The 18876-nt window shown below is 33.0% G+C and overlaps 2 protein-coding genes and 2 long non-coding RNA genes across 4 annotated transcripts in view; 3 read left to right on the top strand and 1 right to left on the bottom strand.

Annotated features, from left to right (window-relative positions):
- Positions 1 to 1831, bottom strand: part of LOC104757733 — a 7171-nt gene extending 5340 nt beyond the window's left edge. The window contains exons 1-5 of the long non-coding RNA XR_762514.2: positions 1643 to 1831; positions 1192 to 1237; positions 1012 to 1085; positions 812 to 876; positions 118 to 228 (exon numbers count right to left, since the gene is read on the bottom strand). This is a non-coding gene — a long non-coding RNA (uncharacterized LOC104757733). The remainder of the gene's footprint in view (positions 1 to 117; positions 229 to 811; positions 877 to 1011; positions 1086 to 1191; positions 1238 to 1642) is intronic.
- On the top strand, positions 7466 to 8475 carry LOC104757732. Its single transcript, XR_762513.2, has 2 exons — positions 7466 to 8050; positions 8146 to 8475. It is a non-coding gene; the product is annotated as an uncharacterized LOC104757732 (long non-coding RNA).
- Positions 15575 to 17112, top strand: LOC104757731 (BAHD acyltransferase At5g47980-like). Its single transcript, XM_010480500.2, has one exon. The coding sequence runs from the start codon at positions 15595 to 15597 to the stop codon at positions 16921 to 16923; it is 1329 nt and encodes a 442-aa protein (XP_010478802.1). The 5' UTR covers positions 15575 to 15594; the 3' UTR covers positions 16924 to 17112.
- Positions 17535 to 17955, top strand: LOC104759656 (uncharacterized protein At4g04775-like). The gene is made up of 2 exons (XM_010482562.2): positions 17535 to 17609; positions 17677 to 17955. Exons 1-2 carry the CDS (start codon positions 17535 to 17537, stop codon positions 17953 to 17955), a joined length of 354 nt encoding a protein of 117 aa, XP_010480864.1.

The raw sequence follows: 18876 nt of genomic DNA, 5'->3' as shown, positions 1-18876 counted from the left end.
TATAAACTTCATATGTACTTATCCCGTAATTTTCTGACACTAACACCACTACGTACAAGCAAAGATCAGGGCAAGATGATTTATTCTCCTATTTAAATCCAGGTTAGTTGTACTTACAGTATTCATTTGCTTCTTTCACTTCTCTGGGAACGATTGTCACCGCTTGATAACGTCTGTTCCTTTGCTTCTTTCACTTCTCTGGGAATGATAGTCACCGCTTGATACCGTCTGTTCAAGTTATTGAATCAATTAGTTTCTCCATTTTTATTATATTCTGTTTATCTTTACTTATATTGATTATAATCTTTTTTTTTTCAGTTCCAAGATATCTCTCTATTACTCTCATGGTTCTCAATTTTTGGAGTGGATGAAGATGAACACACACAACCCAGAAGCAAAACAGCTGACTTACACTGAGTTTCCTAAACACTTTGTTTGGAACATAATTACTAAAAAGTGGACCAGGCGTAAAAGAAATTCAGGTGTTACTCAGATGCAATTTAGGTCAACAGCTATTGGTGATCAGTTTTACATGAGAATCCTTTTAACACATAGAAGAGGTGAAACCAGTTTTGAAGTTTTACGTACTGTTGATGGCATTTTAGATCCTACGTTTAGAGATGCATGTTCTGCTCTAGGTGTCCTTCAATAAGAAGAATAATAACAGTCAATGCGATCCATTTTCTATTTGAAGAACACAGTTGCTATGTTTTTTTTGTTTTGGTTTAATGTTTCTAATTTTCCTAAATCATGACTCTTACTCGAATTTTTAGCTACTTTTTAAAAAGTTAAACCAAGCAACGATAAATACCTTAGAGATGGAATGAAGCTGCAATAATGTCAATGGCATGTCTACTCCAATATCAACTGCATCCACTGAAGATATCGTGATTTGGTTAGACCATATATGCTAATCAGTCTACGTAAAAGATAATAGATTGAGGATAGATATGTAGCCGAAATCTGTCTTAAAATAGAAGAGCTTGAGGAGCTTGAAGGTCAAGATTATACCGTCGTCAACTTGAGCTATAACGGACATATTACGGATGTTGTGTTTGTAGTCCAAAATTCTTAGAACCTCTCAGCTGTAAAATTGACATGAAAGTTTATACGAATTGTTTATAAGTTTCAATTCCAATAGCCAGTAATCCTTAATAAAAAGAGATAAAATAAGTACATAAAAAATCGAACCATTTTGTCCAACTTTTGGTTCACAATCTGTCCAATATTCACAGAACTAAAAACAAGAAATACATAGAGTTAGCAATAGAACAAATTGACTGAAATATTTCATTCCCAAAACATAAGGTAACTAAAGAAACTGAAGAAAATATCACTTATAATCAGAGACTGAAGTTTGCCAAAAACTAAATAAATAAATAAATAATCAGAGACTGAATAGTTGAATAAAAACTGAATTAAATTAAAATCAAAACTGAATTGTCAAATCGGTTGTGATCTAATAAACCAAATCGAGTATACAATATAATAGATTACGGAGAACATTGATCAGAATAATTGATAACGTGGTTGACAGTCGCAAATTAAATAGGCATCTGTATTTCTCAAGTCAATTACTTTGTTGTCAAATTTAAGAAGTGATTCTTACTAAATTAAAAAAACTTACAAGAAAGGAAATTACCTGAACATATAACAGAGAGAGAGAGAGAGAGAGAGAGAGAGAACGGTGATGAAAGGAAAGAGGTATGGCGAAAGAACAGTGGTGAAAGAGAGAAGAAGGTATGGGCTGCGCTGGCTCAAATCGCAATTAGGTGGCATAGTATAGTTCCGACAAAGGAGAGGATTTTACATTATCTCCTTTTTCTGATTTTTTTTTTAAGTAATCTCCTTTCCTTTTATTTATTTAACAGTAAACCAAACGAGTTTTCCAAAAAAAACAAACTGAGGGTCCAAACTGAGGGTCCGAATGGTGACCGGTTTTGGTTGTACGGGAAAAGCGGTTTTGGAGTGCGGTACGGTTCAACTGCGATACGTGCGGTTTGCGGGACAAGTGCGGTTTCTATAAAATAAGCGGTACAGAATGATATTTGATTGGTGAAAAAACTATTTGCGGTTCAGTATTAATTGTGTGAATGGTAAAAAAGGAAAAGCGGTGCGGATTACATATATTATAAATAAATTTATTAATAATTAGTATTCATAAGTTATTAACATTTTGGTTCTTTATTTTTTATTTATAATTTAAATATATCATTTATGAACTTTAAATATGAAATTTTATTAAAATTAAAATTTAATCATGTATATGTTTATTCAATGTTAAAAACAATAAACAAATTCAATCATAACAAATATTACACAATAAAAAAACTAGTATAGATTATATTTTTTTCAAATCTAGTTGTTAATATATTAATTTTTTAAATAAATTCATTTATTGTTAAGAAAACTTGATTTATGGTTGTACATTCATAATACTAAAATTACTTATATATATTACATTTTGAAATTTATTTAAAGATAAAATGAAAAAATAATTTTTTTTTCTTGAACATGCATTCTAAAGTTACTTGAACAAGAGAAAGAATAAAGAAAAGATACACAGAACTTTTGTTATTAAAAATATGTTAGTTATTTAATTTTTTTATTCAATATTAGTTATATATTTAAAAAATATTATGCAGATCTCTGCGTTATTTGCGGGACAAGTGCGGTTTGTACAAAATAAGCGGTACAGAATAATGTTTGATTAGTGAAAACAAAATTGCGGTTTTAGAATAAGCGGTACAAAATAATAAATAATTAATATAATTGTAAATTATTAATTTTTTTGTGTTAATGAAAAAATATTTCAAACCTTAAATACCAAAAATTATTTAAACTATTATGTAGATATATTTTATGCAAAACTAAAAGACATTATTTATAATTTATTTAACATTTGTGCTATTTACACAAACATTTGTGTTATTTACAAAAAGATATATATAAAAATATCTTATATATATATATATATATATATGTATATTTGATCTCTTAGAATAATATTTCTATTAATAAATTAGTAACAGTTTTGTAATTATTATTTAAAAATAAAAAAAAATATAACTAAGTTGGCTTTATACATAAACTTTTATTATAATAAAATATTATATGCACTAATAATGAAATACATAACCTATTACTTGTATATGTGATTTTTGGAAAAATATATACACATAACAAATTTTAGTAAACAAAAAAAATAAAAATAAAAAGGTTTTCTCCAATGGTCAGTTACTTTAGCGGATTTTAACTAAAACCGCTGGATAAAAGTATGTTGAGATGTTGATGTGCGGTCCTGTGTAATATTACACCTACAAAACCGCAAATTTTTTTATTTCTTTTTTGTGTTGAAAATCGCAAATTGTTATATTTGATCTGAATGGTGTACAACATGTGGTTTTTACTTTATTCTGTTCAAATACGCTTTCCCTATGTCGCCAATCACAGCCTGAGAAAATTAGTTCCTCTAATTCAAATAATTAGTGTAGTATTTTCATTAGTTCTTACTTTTTAAACAATCACACAAATATTCTCATTACTTTATTACTTTATGGGGTCTCTTCTTTTTTCTGTTTTATCTTTAAAAAAATAGCCTATTTCTCATTTTAATATTTTGTCAAAAACTAGCGTTATTAATAGATATTTTATAATTCGACCAAATTATATAGTAAAATACTTACCAATATATTACTTTTAACAAATTATTGTTACTTTTAGTTAGGCATGTCAATTAGGGCCAAAGTCCGCGGGCTGGCCTGTCCCGGTCCTGAAAAACATCAGACTCGGATTTAAATATATATGTCCAGAAAAAGATCGGGCCTTCCGGGCTCAGCCCGTTTGGGCTATAGGGTTTTTCGGGCTTAGCCCGGCCAAGCTCGGACCAGCCCGGAAAGCCCTTTAACAGAAATATTTGTACTTTTATGTTAACATTTTTGTTTGATTGCAATATTTGATTAATGATTTATTGTAAATAAAGTTTTAAACTCTAATCATAGTTTTCATATTTACTTAGTAACCTTATTTAATACTTTTTAAAGTTATCTATTATATTTTATATGAATTATATATTGTTTTATTTGGTTAAAGTATTAAAATTTTATTTAGTTATAAACTTTTTCTTGTAAATTAAGTTGGTTGTAGTAAATATAGATAAGTTATTAAAATTTTGATTGATTTGTTTTATAGTTCACCTTTAGACACTGCTTTTTAAGGCTTATAAGTTTGAATTTTTGATCTCTAACATAAGCCCGGAAAAAGCCGAAAAGCCCTGTAGCCCTTTTAGGACCGGACTCGGACTTTGAAATATAGGCTCGAAAATATTTCGGGCCGGGCCGGGCCAGGCTCAAACATTTGCGGGCTTTACAGGTTTCGGGCTGGACCGGGTCGGACCAGCCCGATTGACACCCCTACTTTTAGTATTAACATATAAATTGATAATATAGTACCAAAATATATTGTTAAAATTACTAAAAATAAATTGATAATATACAACCAAATTATGTTGTAAAAATTATTTCAAATTCTATTATATTAAATTTTACAAATAATTATATGCACGGGTCAAAATCTAGTGGTCATATAATTTGTATGATTATAATAAGATTTATTATATTTTGAGTTGGAGCAAAACAAAAATCAGCCGAAGAAAGACATCTAAAGTCATTGTTCCTTTGTCTCTTTCCTCCTCTCTTCCTCGGTTCTTCCTCCGTGACCTTTAAAATTGGTCTCTTACTAATCTTTTTTCGTTTCTTACCACCTTCCCTCCACTAGATCAACCAATCATGTAATTATATAATTAACAATTCTATGTGTTTGCCTCCGATTTTGTCTTATCCCATCACGAATGGTTACCTAAATGGAAAGAACTACTCTTATCTATCTCCAAGGCTGGTTATTCCGTAACAATTGTGTAAGAACTCTTTTTCTCACTGAGTTTGCTACTTCTTAAATTGATTTAAGTCTCTTATTTTGGTGAAAATAAGTTTTTTTTTTTTTTGAATATTATTGATTCTGCTATATAATCCATATAACTATATCCTCTGTCAATACAATTTTGTTTTTTTTTCCTTTCAAAATTCCATTCTCCATCTCCATCAGAAACTAAATAGCAAACATTGCCTGTGAGATCTCTCTCCACTTCCATAACCGAAGATGCATTTGAGCCATCTTCTTCTCGAGGATCCGAGCCTTCCAAATCCATGAGCTCTCTCACTGCTTGATGCTTTAAAATCCTAATTCTTTGATATGTACCAGCTCTTCATCGAATTAGGATTTCGCATGGATCGATTGCTCATAGTATATTTGTTAGGCAATAATTGGTAGTGACACAACATGAGTTAGGCTTTAGGTATAAATAAAATAAAAAGCTTACAAATATACGTCTGATGGTTTCTCTATATTAAAATTTAGACATTTTTAGATGGCTATATTGGAAGACTTACCTCCCAAACGAACATGCAGGTTGATGAAGTTAAAAGAGATGATGTCATTTGCCTGTCAAGGAATGCTGCTACTTTGGCTGGTTCTCTCACTCTACATGTCTTTCAAGTTCATATCGATCTGCCAACTCTCACATAGAAGGATAAGGAGGTCAGAGTTGCTTCTAACCTCTAAATCTCAACATTTTATATTGAATCATATGTTACATTCAAATATTAAATTCATATGAATTGCATGACTTCTCCTCTTGAATTTTTGGGACCGGTTCATTAGATCCTTTTTCACATAAGAGTGAACTTTGTACCCTGAAAATGACATAACAGTAGGTTAGGTTTATGAACATAAATACTGCTGAATGTGTATGTGTGACAACCCGTCCTGTTGACCCCACTAGCCCACCGCTAGCTTGCCCCCATAGGCCCGAAGCTGGCCCTGCAAGGCATCGATCCTAACCCCTCACTGGGCAAATGGAACTATTCATCCAAATCCACAGTAGGTTATTGGTGCACCAGGCGTTCCTCGAACCCTGGTCCCCACCCTTTAACAACCTTCCCACAGGAGAAGCTGTCACCAATTGATCTGCAGGTCAATTGGTGGCAACTTGTCCTGTGGGAAGGTTGTTAAAGGGTGAGGACCAGGGTTCGAGGAACGTCTGGTACACCAATAACCTACTGGTGGATTGGGATATCCACAGTGATGGGTTAGGATCGATGCCCTGCAGGGCCAGCTTGGGGTCCGTTTGGGCGGCTAGCAGTGAGGCTAGCGTGCTAGCAGTGAGGCTAGTGGGGTCCACGGGACGGGTTGTTACAGTATGTATACAACAATATAAGATCTTTATGTTTACCTTGGCATCATCGAGTATCATGTCAACTGTTTCACCAAACATTGGTGTATATGTCTCCCAGGTATGAAGAACCCTGAATTGCACTTTCTATGAAGTCTTGAAAGGCTTCACATCTCGTAGGATGCAGTCATTGCGAGGTATGTGTTTCAAAGCTTGTATTTGAAAATTGGTGAATGTGTTATGATTGGGTCTATGCGTTTCATGATGATGTTTATAGGTGATTCATATATTAGCGTTTAGGTTAGAAGCAATAAATGATAGATTTCTTGTGCAAGCACAAAAATCTTTGATACGCATAATTAGCATTGATTTTTTGGTATCGATTTAGCTATGTTCGATGTTTATTTTTGTTTTTTTGGTAAGTGTATTGTGTGGCAAATATGGTAATTGTATGCTAATTATAAGGTGACTGGAGAATTATTAGTCAAAATTTCAGTGATTTGCATTGTGTGATTTAGGCAGATATTAACATTTAAACATATGCCATTATTACCGTTCAATTAGGCCTGGGCATTCGGGTATCTGATCGGATTCGGGTTCGGATCTTCGGATTTTCGGATTTTCGGATGTAGAGATATAAAACCCGATCGGGTATTTTCTAATATCGGGTCGGGTTCGGATCGGGTGTCTTCGGGTTCGGGTAATTTCGGATTACCCGAAGTCATTAAAAAAAAAATCTTTTTTTTCTGTCGTGAAAGAAAAAAAAAACTTTCTATCTTCCTCTTCTTGTCTCTTTCTTCTTCGTCTCTCTTTTTCAGCCAAAAACCCTAGATTTGTTTATCCATGACCAATACTTCAAAAATTAAATCCTTCAAATTCCCTACCAAATCTAATATCTATAGCAAATTGATTCATATTTATCTACCAACCTCACTTACTCTTCAAACTCCACAAACTATCCTTTTTTTTTTTGTAGATCTGCTTATCATCTTCTTATAATTAAAAGAAGAGTACGTTTTTAAAAATGTCCGAAATCCTCACTGTATTTACAGCAATTGCCACTGAATACATATAAAAGGACAATGAATCGATTAATTGAGCAGGGTAAATGTGTCCAAAAATTTAAAATACAAAAACCCCGACCCATTTAACGTAGGATCCGCGTCTTTTTCCAGCAAACCCGGTTCCATCTCTTTTGGGCCTCACACGAAAAAGGCCATATTAGCATTCCTATTTAATTATAAGAAGATTGTCCATCAGCCCATACTTGACACTATCGACAATCAATCTCAAGAATATTCCAAAGGATAAACTATGGAAACTATAAACACAATATTTACTGTATCAATCCCGCCCTCAAATCTCTCTGCATTATCTCCATTTGCCTGACTATCAATCAACATTGATTTCAAATTCAATCACAATCATAATTTAATCCTAAACAGAACCAATAATCTCGCAATCATCAACCACTCAATCAATAACGGATCCTATACGATACCCTAAACTACTAGACCACTATAAATAATCCAACATTAAACACATTCATCACTCATCAAGCAAAAAAACCATTTCTCAAGCATACAAGTCATTAGAACAAGAAACCAATGGTTGCATCTTACGCTTACCTCCGAGAGACGTGAAGCCAAAATCACTCAGTGATGTCCAGAAGCAGCCAAGTCATCTTTCAAAGAAAGAAGCTGTTCTAATGAACAAACCTCGGTACCCATAAGGGCTATCATTCACCTCACCCAAAATCACCAAGCTCGACCCGACTATTCCAAAGCACAAGCAAACAAATTAATTTTGACATCTCCAATGGTTCGTTTTCTTATACTTCTACTATGATAATACTGTGTTATATGAAGCCCTTCTATATGTCGTATTAAACATGCTCTTTTAAAAAAAAATGCCAGGTGACTCCATTTACAAAGTGAGTGTTGAAAAGGAGAAATCATATATTATTACCAAGCAAACTTCAATCATTATGTGAGCGATTTCATCGACAGATACAGAACTATATATATATATATGAGTTTGTTTCTAAACTTTGTCGAGATTGGTTGCTAATATCTTAGCTTCTTCCTTTTTTTTTTGGATCATAAAGTGGCACCTACGAAGCAAAACAATTGTACATATATATATATATATATGAAATTGTCAAATCTAAATTCACTAAACAACCCAAACCTTGCCTGTATTTTCTTCTATTAACAATCATGTAAGAATTTTTCTTGGCCAACCAATTAAGTTGTTGAATTCTTAACAAAATTGAGTACATAATCAATAGGTTAACTCTTATAACAATTGGCTGTCCAAGAAAGACATATTAAAAAGAGAAGAAGAAGACATATTAACGCGATGACTATAAGAATAGCTTAGCTATTCAAGAATCAATCGGAAATTTCGAAGTTTGATCCACTATCCGCCGATAAACTCTTTCGAGAACACCACTACATATCAATCAACAAATTGACTACGAACCCACGATTTCAGCAGCATACAATTCCGATTAAAAATCTCGAGAAGGATACCCATACATGGCGGCTGTGTGGTAAGGTCGTTGAGTAATTTCATCGGAAATCACTAGGAAGATGCAAGAAAAATTAGAAAAGAGGTGTGAGAAGATGGGAAAGTTTGAAGAATTGTAAAAAGAAAAAATAAAAGAAGAAAACGTCTTTGTCGTGGAAGAAAGAAGAAGAAGAGAGAAGAAAGAAGGTCTATGGTCCATTTTATTAGTTAAGGCCCGAGTGATTAGTGGGTTTTTTTTGTGTATTTGTATTATTGTCTTTATTTCATATATCACACAGATTTGTAATAATAGATTAGAATTAATTAACTTACAAATTATATCCATATTTTTTATACTAACCCAAAAAAATATTATACACACCTTTTTACTTTTTAACAGGTAATTTTACTTGAATTTTTTTCCAAACAAAAGTATTTTTAAGTTGTATATACATAAAAGATATATAAACTAACCCACCGTATATAATTCTACAATACGAAACAAATTTAAAAATTTACAAATTATCCAATAATAAGTTTTAAAAATTCTAATTTTAAGTTATAAATTATGTAAAACATAACAAAAAACGATATTGTTTTGTGTTGTAACACGGGTCCAAAAAGTGATAATTTAAAACTTAAAATATTATAAACATTCAAAACTTATAGAGTATAAATATCATTGGACGGAACTATATGGTAGGACGGGTTTGGACCGACATTCATATCACTTATAAAATAATTTCACATGGTGCTACAACATGGGTAAATCATTTCGTCCAGTGATTTTTTACACTTTTTCATATATCCATATATCCAATAACACATACCATTAATTACTGTAAGAATATATAATATTATAACATTTATATTAAAACTCAAAGAAACTTGATATATATATATATATATATATATATATAAGTAAAAGATGAAAAAATTGCTTCGTGGTATACCACTGAGAAATTTGTAAAATATCAAACAATAAAAAAAATTATAATATGTAATTGACCATTTTTATTAAAAAATAAAAATTATCTAACTCAAACAATAGAAAAACTGTCACAAGACATTAGAAAGTAATAATATGAAAACAATAGTCATTTTAACAACACACAAACTCTAAAAAATATATATTCCAATTCACAATACTAATATTAAATAACAACACTACACCAATATCAATATATGACCCCAAGAAAAACATAAACCTACTAATTCACTTTGATAAATAGTAAAACACTAAAACTTACACTTAAATTCGATGTATAATACAATAACTCTTACCCTAAATAACTAACAATCGAAAATACAGCAAACCCACAATATATTAAAAACACAATATATAGGAAAAATAGTCTCTCGATACTGCGGATTCAAACCTAATAGAGATTAAATAATTGCAAACTAAAATTTACTTAGTAATAAACATAAAAGATTATAACTCATAAATTAGAAAACATTTGACCCGCGGTATACCGCGGGTTCGAACCTAGTGTTTCTAGTAAAATTGATCTGGGTAGTAAAAAAACGATTATAGGTTCTGTTGATTGAGAAAAAAAAATAAATCAATTTTAGAATACATAATTAGATATATATATATATATATATATATAAATAATTAACGTTTTCATACTTTGACATAAAACTAAGGTGGCAGAATGGTTTATGATGCACTAGTAAATGCCTAAGGTATTGGGTTCAAATCCACTTAGATGCATTTTTTATTTATTTCGAGTTAATTCGGATATCCGATCGGGTTCGGATATTACCCGAACCCGATTGGATATCCGAATTTCAAAGAAACTAAATCCGATGGGGTATTTAGTACTATCCGAATCTGAACCGAACTGCCTATTTCGGGTCGGGTTCGGGTTCGGGTTTCGGATTCGGTTAAAATGCCTAGGCCTACGTTCAATTATGGATATTTTTAGGCTATATTCCTCGATTAGTAACAAACAAACAACTATTACATTTTTGTCTGTTTTGCAGGATTTATCCTATATGCAAGGCCCAACATGCATACAAAATATTTTACAATAGTAAGGCCCAATTTTAAATCAATATCCATGCAGCAGGATAGGTTGTCAGATTATCCGGTGTGTAATCGGATAAACACGCGGACCCTACAGCTAAAATCAAATCTTTAGTTTTTTAAGTCATTTTTGTCCTTCTTGATTTCAAGAAAGTGTCTCCTTTCTTAATAATTCAATGGCAATTTGAGTAATTAGATTATGAATTTTGGACATTCTCCAATTTGTACTTCTCTTATAATTATAAGAAGATGATTTCTTTAATTTCAGGAAGACCGTCATGAAAAGAAAAAAAGAGCATTAGGAAGGAGTCATTGACGTTTAGGAAGAACTCCTTGAAATTTAGGAAGAAGTCATTGACGTTCAGGAAGATCTTCCTAAAACATCATGTTAAATATTTCAGTTTGCTACGTTTATTGTAAAACATCAATATGTGCACATAATCAAATTATTATACATCACTAATGAAGTAATATGTGAAACAATAAAGCAAAAACATATAAAGAGATTTAAAAACACATTTTTAAAAAAATTTGGAAGGATTCCGTAGCTTTTAGGAAGGTGTTCTTGAATTTTAGGAAGGCTTTCCATAATGACGAACTCAAACTTCCACTCAAGTGCCCATTTTCCCATCTTCATCATCAACTCTCTGCTTTGTTCTTGAAATATTTGTCATCATGTATATCATCAATCACTTGAGTTAGAGCTGAAAACCTTATTCAACAACATGATCAGTCCATGAATTCAATTTTTTGTTTTAACATTACTTCAAGAGATATCTTATATATCACCCCACATTTAAACTAGTTCTGCAACACTACCAGATTGATTAACCTTAATACCACAAGAAACACTACCAAGTTGATCTATGCCATTAGCAAATAATTCAAAAATCATAGCAATCTAGATACCTACCAGTTCAAATCAGTCCTTCTAATCTCCATCTCCTTACAAGCTTCACTATAACATACTTATAGAAGCTTCAAAGCCTTGATTCATCAGTTTCTTATGCTTCTCTTTCCCCATTTCTGAAAAATGTGTTCTACACATCATCTATTTTTGACAAACAAAAAGCTCACTCAAACATTACAATAACATAAAAAAAAAGTTTAAAGAGTGGTGTTTTTTGTTAGTTAACTGACTTGCAATGATTTGAAACGAGAAGCAAGACTAAAGAGAGCTTATAAACAAATTCCAGAGTCCAAAACTCCAATTGATTTGATATTTTATATTTGATCCCATTCATCATTGGTAACTCTCTCTCATGTTCCTCATTTGCACTTTTAACATCCCTACACACAACAACAAGTCAGAATTTACAAAGAACAATTTCAACATCTGACAATGAAAATTCCAAAAACTCAATCCTTACTTCAATTCTTACCTTGATTAACAGATTCGAGAATAGCGAACAAGATTCTCTCACTGAAGCTCGCTGTCGCTGAGTCCGTATTTGTGGCCGTGGGAATTTGCAGGACTGAAACGACGGTGGCGGTGGATTTGTTGTATGCAAAAAATTGAGCTCGTCGTCTTCATCAACACCACAGTCAAATCGAAATCTATCGGTTCTTCCTTCCAAATCTAGCTTTCGTTGTGAAAACACAAGCTCCAAACACATGCTCTTTCCTCGTCGGAGATTTTGCCAATTTCGTACGACCCTAAGCTTTTTTGATTATTATTTTTTTTGGGAGATTCTCAAAAATAGCACTCATTTAAGTTTTTAGTCCAAAACTAGCACATATTCTTAAATGTTCCAAAATTAGCACAAAATTATATATACAAAATCAAATGTTTTTTTTTTCACAAAATAGCTTCTCCTTTCTCTTCATACGCTTCATCTCCATCGGAATCATCCACATATCAACTCCGGCGTTTCACCTCCACGCCGAATCAATCTGATGAGTCTCCAATAAGAATATTATTGCGAGTCTCTAATTCCAGGTAGAGTCGAAGTACTGAAGTAGCGATGGATCTCGCGACGATGAACACTGGAATCAATGAGAGTAAGGAGAAACATGTGGGATCGACGGCGTAGGTCCAGTGAAAGGCTGACGGAAGTGGTGGTGGTGGTGAGAGCAGAGAATAGCATGATGATTCAATTGAAGAAGATTATGGCTTATCTCATTCTCAATGCTATAGATCCGATTCACCACCGAAGAAACTCGGTTGAGATGGATTGATAAACTCGGTTCATGATTAGGAATACGTATATACTCTTATCATTGACAGATTTCATTTGCTTGTAAATTTTTATGAACATTTGCTAAAACTGTGTGCGTCATATTGGGAGGTTCATCATGAGGATCTGCAACAGTTGTTGCAGCAATACAGTGTATGATATTCAGGAATGACTCTTTGCGATTTAGGAAGGTCTTCATGAAAATAATGTATAGTGCTCTTACAGCCTACACCTAGGCTTCTATCATAGTATTCACGATGTGCACAAAAACAAATCATTACCCCACATTGATGAGAAAATTTGCGATACATTGAGGCAAACATAAAAATGAAAAGATTTTAAACACATTTTTTAGATTCAAGACATTCAAAAAAGATTACATAATATTCATAAACGTGAATTCACACCAACCATGTTTTGAACACATGAGCTTAGGGATTATGTTAAATTACATTGTCTTACATTTAGGCAAAACATAAGATAGGAAGCCTAAGTATAATTTAGGAAGAACTACTTGAAATTTAGGAAGGAGTCATTGACGTTTAGGAAAGTCTTCCTATAATATCATGCTGGATATTCATATTTGCTATATTTATTATAAAACACCAATATGTACACAATATCAAATCATAATATATCACTAATGGAGTAATATGTGATACAATAGGGTAAAACACATATGAAGATATTTAAAAACACATTTTTAAAAATTTAGGAAGAATTTCATAGTTTTTAAGAAGACATTCTTGAATTTTAGAAAGACATTCTCGAATTTTAGGAAGGCTTTCCATAATGACATGTACTCAAACTTCATCATCATCTTCATCAGCAACTCTCTGCTCTCTTTTCTTCCCCTCTATCTCAAGACATTACACAAATCAAAAAACACAACAAAGATCAAGTATCAATCAATCTCAAGAACATCAACAAGTTTCTAATGTAAAGAAAATTTCCCTCCTAAGTGTTCTAATTATATAGCATAAACATCACCTTATCAAGATATATCTAAAAGAATCTATTTGTAGTTATATCGGTATCAAATCCTTCTACTCCTTTGACTGAAGCAACACCTCCTAAAAACATGGCTTCAGCTCTGCATTGCCCAACCCAAGAAATCAATGAAATCAATCTAAACACGCATTAACATGAAAACAGATTCATAAATTGATTTGCCAAAGCTTTTTTACCTTTCCCGTAAGAGGAATGGAATCATCCACAATGACCCATCTCAGCAAAAACATCAACGACAACACGTCTAAAAAACTTCTCACTGTTACAAAGGACACCATAAATATCAAACAGAACCACCGATACTTTCCCCCAATCATCCGCTGTAATTTTAGCCAGAAGACTCTCCTCCGCCACACTCACTACCGTCGACGACAGAAGTACTGTTTAGCTTAATTAAACTCTGATCTTTGATCGAAATCCGGTGAATAAAGATGCTTTTGATGTGGATTTTATTGTAGTGGAATCAATCGATCGATTTGGCAATTAATTGAAAAGATCTGAGATCCAAAATGAATATCTCAGTTCAGAATCTTCACCGTAAGCTTTGTCGGAACTTTGAAATCCAAAATTCGTGAGTTTAATTTTAGGAAAAAATGAATTTTGTTATTTAAATTAAATAATAATCTCACTATATAAATGCTAGTTTTGGAAAATTTGAACATGTGTGCTAATGTTGGAAGAAAAACTTAAAAGAGTGCTATTATAGGGTATTTCTCTATATTTTAAACGATTTCAGTAAATTATTAATAACTAAGATTTGTTAAGTGATTATACTATTATAGTCTAGTGGAAATGATAAGTCTACTAAGAACATATACCATCACAATCATTACGGATCCAGTTATGGTCCAATAGTGACAAAAAAGTAAGATTTAACCAGGATTAATTTGTTTTTTACATAATCATAGTTTAATTAAACTAATTCGATATGTAAAATATTTTAATATTATTGATGTGTTAAGAAAATTATTGTATGTTGATTTACTGTGTTGTAACATTGAATTAATGATATTTTAAATTTATATTAATCTGAATTATTGTTCAATATTTTTCAGTCGATGTGGAATACTGTATACACATTTTTTATTCATCAATTGAGTAATATATGTTCATTTTAAAACTGATTAATATATGTCAGTTTTAAAAAATTGAGTTACATCATATAAAGAAAAAAATCAAAATTTTTATTAACTAAATATATTATATAATAAATAAAAATATTTAAATATAAAATCAAATAAAAGTGAAAAGAAAATCACATATTTATGTTTTAATTAAATAGAGGATTTTCTTATTTTTAAAAATCTTAACCTACAATTGATTTTGAAGATTTGGTAACTAATAATATTAAAGGCAATGGTAAATAATTCGATAATGAGTATTTATTTCTTAAAACTGATTCAAAAATACTATATAGATACAAACATTTAAACTAAAATCTAATTCTAAAAAGCAAAAGCACCAAATCTGTAGTCAATATCAAAATCCAATGAATTTAATCTCTATGGATTTCATCTACTTTTTATTTAATAATAAGATTACAAAAGATAACATTATGCAACTATATAATAGAGAATGTTGTCCTCTTGAAGCAGTACAAGCTATTGCATTCTTTTAGAAATCAGAGAACAAAGATGGAACTTAACCTAGAGGAAGTCAAAAGAGAAGTGATCAAGCCTGCTTCCGCTTCTGATTCACCAACACCTCACAATGACCAAATTCAACTCTCCATTGTCGACTTCTCAAATCCAGAAATTTACGTCTCTACAATCTTCTTCTACAACAACACCAATGATCTCAACTCAGAGACCACCTCCCAGAAACTGAAAACATCTCTGTCCCAAACTCTCTCACGTTTCTACCCTCTTGCTGGTCGCATAGATGGCAGCTCCATTACCTGCAACGATGAAGGAGCCGTCTTCACAGAGGCACGTACCGATCTGCTTCTCTCTGATTACCTCAAAACCCTAAACACTGATGAATCTTTCGAGAAACTCCTTCCAACAACTGCTCCAGGAGAATCTCCAACAGCCTGGCCGTTGGTTAATGTCAAGGTCAGTTCCTTTGGGTCAGGATCAGGTGTAGCGGTCGCGGTCGGCATCTCTCACCTGATCTGTGATGCGGCTTCACTTTTCACTTTTGTCTCGGACTGGGCCGCTACAACAAAAGGGAACTCTAATGATCTTACGGTGAGTAGTCCTCTCTTTGCATCGACCACTATCTACCCTCCTGCGAAGACCTCTTTTCAGGTCCCCAAAATGGACGCTCTTACTGGTTCCAGTGAGAAGTGTGTGACGAAGAGGTTCGTCTTCGAATCATCTAAGATCGCCGAGCTTAAAAGCAAGGCCGCTAGTGAAACTGTGGCGGTTCCTACACGTGTTGAAGCTATTTCGGCATTGATATGGAAATGTGCCACAAAAGCAGCTTCATCAAGATGCAACTGGTCATCCATGATAAATCTAGCCATGGACATACGTCTTAGGACCTCTTCTGATATTTTGTCACAAGACGCTATAGGAAATCTACTAACGTCCTTTTTTCTCAAGAAAGAACCAGGGAGCGTTATGGAGATCGATCAGATCGTGGCTCAATTCAGAAAGGCTAAAGAAGGAGTTAATGAGATGATCAAAGAGAGTGCTACTACAGCCACGCTTGGACAGAACTTGATGAAAAAGGGTTTTGAGTTCTTATTGGCGTTAAGACCAGACACAAACTTATATGTTGTGACTAGTTGGTGTAGTAAACGTTTTTATGAGGTTGACTTTGGAATGGGTGTTCCCGTTTGGATAGGACCTAGCATTGCTAGTATCCTTAATAATAAGTTGTGTGTCTTGTTGATGGATGCAAAGGATGGGAAAAGTGTAGAAGCATGGATAGGCTTACCCGAACAAGACATGGCTGTGTTCATGCGTGATGAAGATTTGCTTGCTTATGCCAGCCTAAATCCGACCATCCTCATCTAATTGAGGATCGACCTAGTGACATCTAGGTTTGGAGTCGAGGAAAAATAATATCTTAAAAAATAAAAATAAAAAAAGTCTTGGGTTGAACAAATGAGGACAATCCCTTTTATCTATGTTTTATTTACTTTATGGAATTTTATGGGGCCGACGGCCTATTTCCCCACCAGAACTATCGTATCGAGTCAGATAGAGCCCGTTCTTTACCCCCGGTCTATATGTCCCCAAAAAAAAAGTTCAATGCCATTTTCCCCCCGAATTAAAAGTCAAAAGCTATATCTCCCCAAGTTTTGATTATAGCGGTATAATGTCTAAATCCGAGACCAAACCATATATGTCCCAAAAATAAACCAATTGTTGAACCAATTTCCTCCACCAACCCGACCCGTTTATCATAAAACCCAAAATCCCCAAATAAAACCTAAAATCAATTTTTACTTCTTGCATAATCGATTCTTCTCTTGAATTTGCTTCTTCTTCTTGAATTTGCTTCTTCTTTCACGAACTCGAGTAATACAATGAGTAATGTATCAACAAATTCCACCGAATCAAGTTTCCGTGCAAGAGGAAGGGTTATCGGTGTGCCAAAGAGATGTTGGTGAGGGGAGGGAATCATGGCTTTGACATCGAAGTCCGATTCGAATCCGTACCGGAGATATTTTCGGTGTGGGTTTGTAGTAGCCAATAAGGTAACTGTTTTTAAATGTTTTTTGATTTGTTTTTCTAATTTCGTGTATAACATTTGGGTTGTTGCAGCTTAGAAACGATGAACACACATTCAAATGGGTTGATGAAGCTTTTGTCAATGAGGTAGATACATTAAATGCAAAGACTGTTGAACTTGAGAAGCAGCTGAAAGAGATCAGAACAGAGAGGTTTGAGATGGATAAGATGGTTTATGAGAAGATGGAGAAGGAGATATTTGAGAAGGTTGAAGATGCTTTGGATGAAGCCAAATCAAGCAATAAGAAAATGATGCTTATCATAGTCTTCTTATGTATGATTATGATTGGACTCAGTAAGCTACTAGGTTGAACAAGAGATTCAGTGTTGTTCTTAGTTTGTTGTTGCTATGAAGACAATTGGTTGTTAGTTTGTTGTTGCTATGAAGACAATTGGTTGTTAGTTTGTTTTTGCTATGAAAACAATTGTTGTGGTAATGAGAATGAGAAGTTAAATTTCAGAATTATGATCAGTCACATAGCGGTTCATAAAACATTCACCAAAAGACATCACTAGCAAGTTTTAAGAAGAGACAAAAGACAAAATACATAGGGAATTACAAGTCTATGTGGTCGAAAATACATTGAGGCAACCACAAAATTAGAACCCTATTTCTACTTAGCTACTTGATTAAGCTTGAGTGAGTGAACCTTGACTTGGTTCCCCTTGACTTGGCTGCAAAACAAATTTAAAACATTGTAACATTAGTAAACCAAAACAAACTCCATAAACTGAAACCATGAAAAGGAAAATACATTCACCTTGGCAAACTATTGGATAAATATCATTGTTAGCATCCCTACCTAAAGCTACCAGAAGCTGTCCCTTGACCTTATTCTTTAGGAAGCAACCATCCATTCCTATTAGAGGCCTACAAGTCTCTTTCCATGTTCTTCTTATGTTGTCAAAACAAACATAGAACCTATCGAACATGTCTTTCCCATCATCAGTCGTCACACATTCAACCTCTACTTGTGAATCCTTGTTTGATTCTAATATCTCAGCAGCATAATCTCTTAATCTAGCAGACTGTTCATCATACTCCTTCTCAATCCACCTAAGTGCCTTCTTTCTAGCCGCCTGACACTGATGCCTAGTGACACTGATCTTCCACCGTTCCTTTATGATTTCTTCCATTTTCATTGGCATGAAGTACTCAGGATTATCTCTAATCTTATCAAGAAACAACCTAGCTATATGATTCACCTTAAACATCTCACATTCTCCATTAGG

The sequence above is a fragment of the Camelina sativa genome, chromosome 17 (genome assembly GCF_000633955.1).
Source record: "Camelina sativa cultivar DH55 chromosome 17, Cs, whole genome shotgun sequence".
Taxonomy (NCBI): Eukaryota; Viridiplantae; Streptophyta; class Magnoliopsida; order Brassicales; family Brassicaceae; genus Camelina; species Camelina sativa.
Note: the sequence above shows the minus strand (reverse complement) of the source record. Positions and strands in the feature narration are given on the sequence as shown.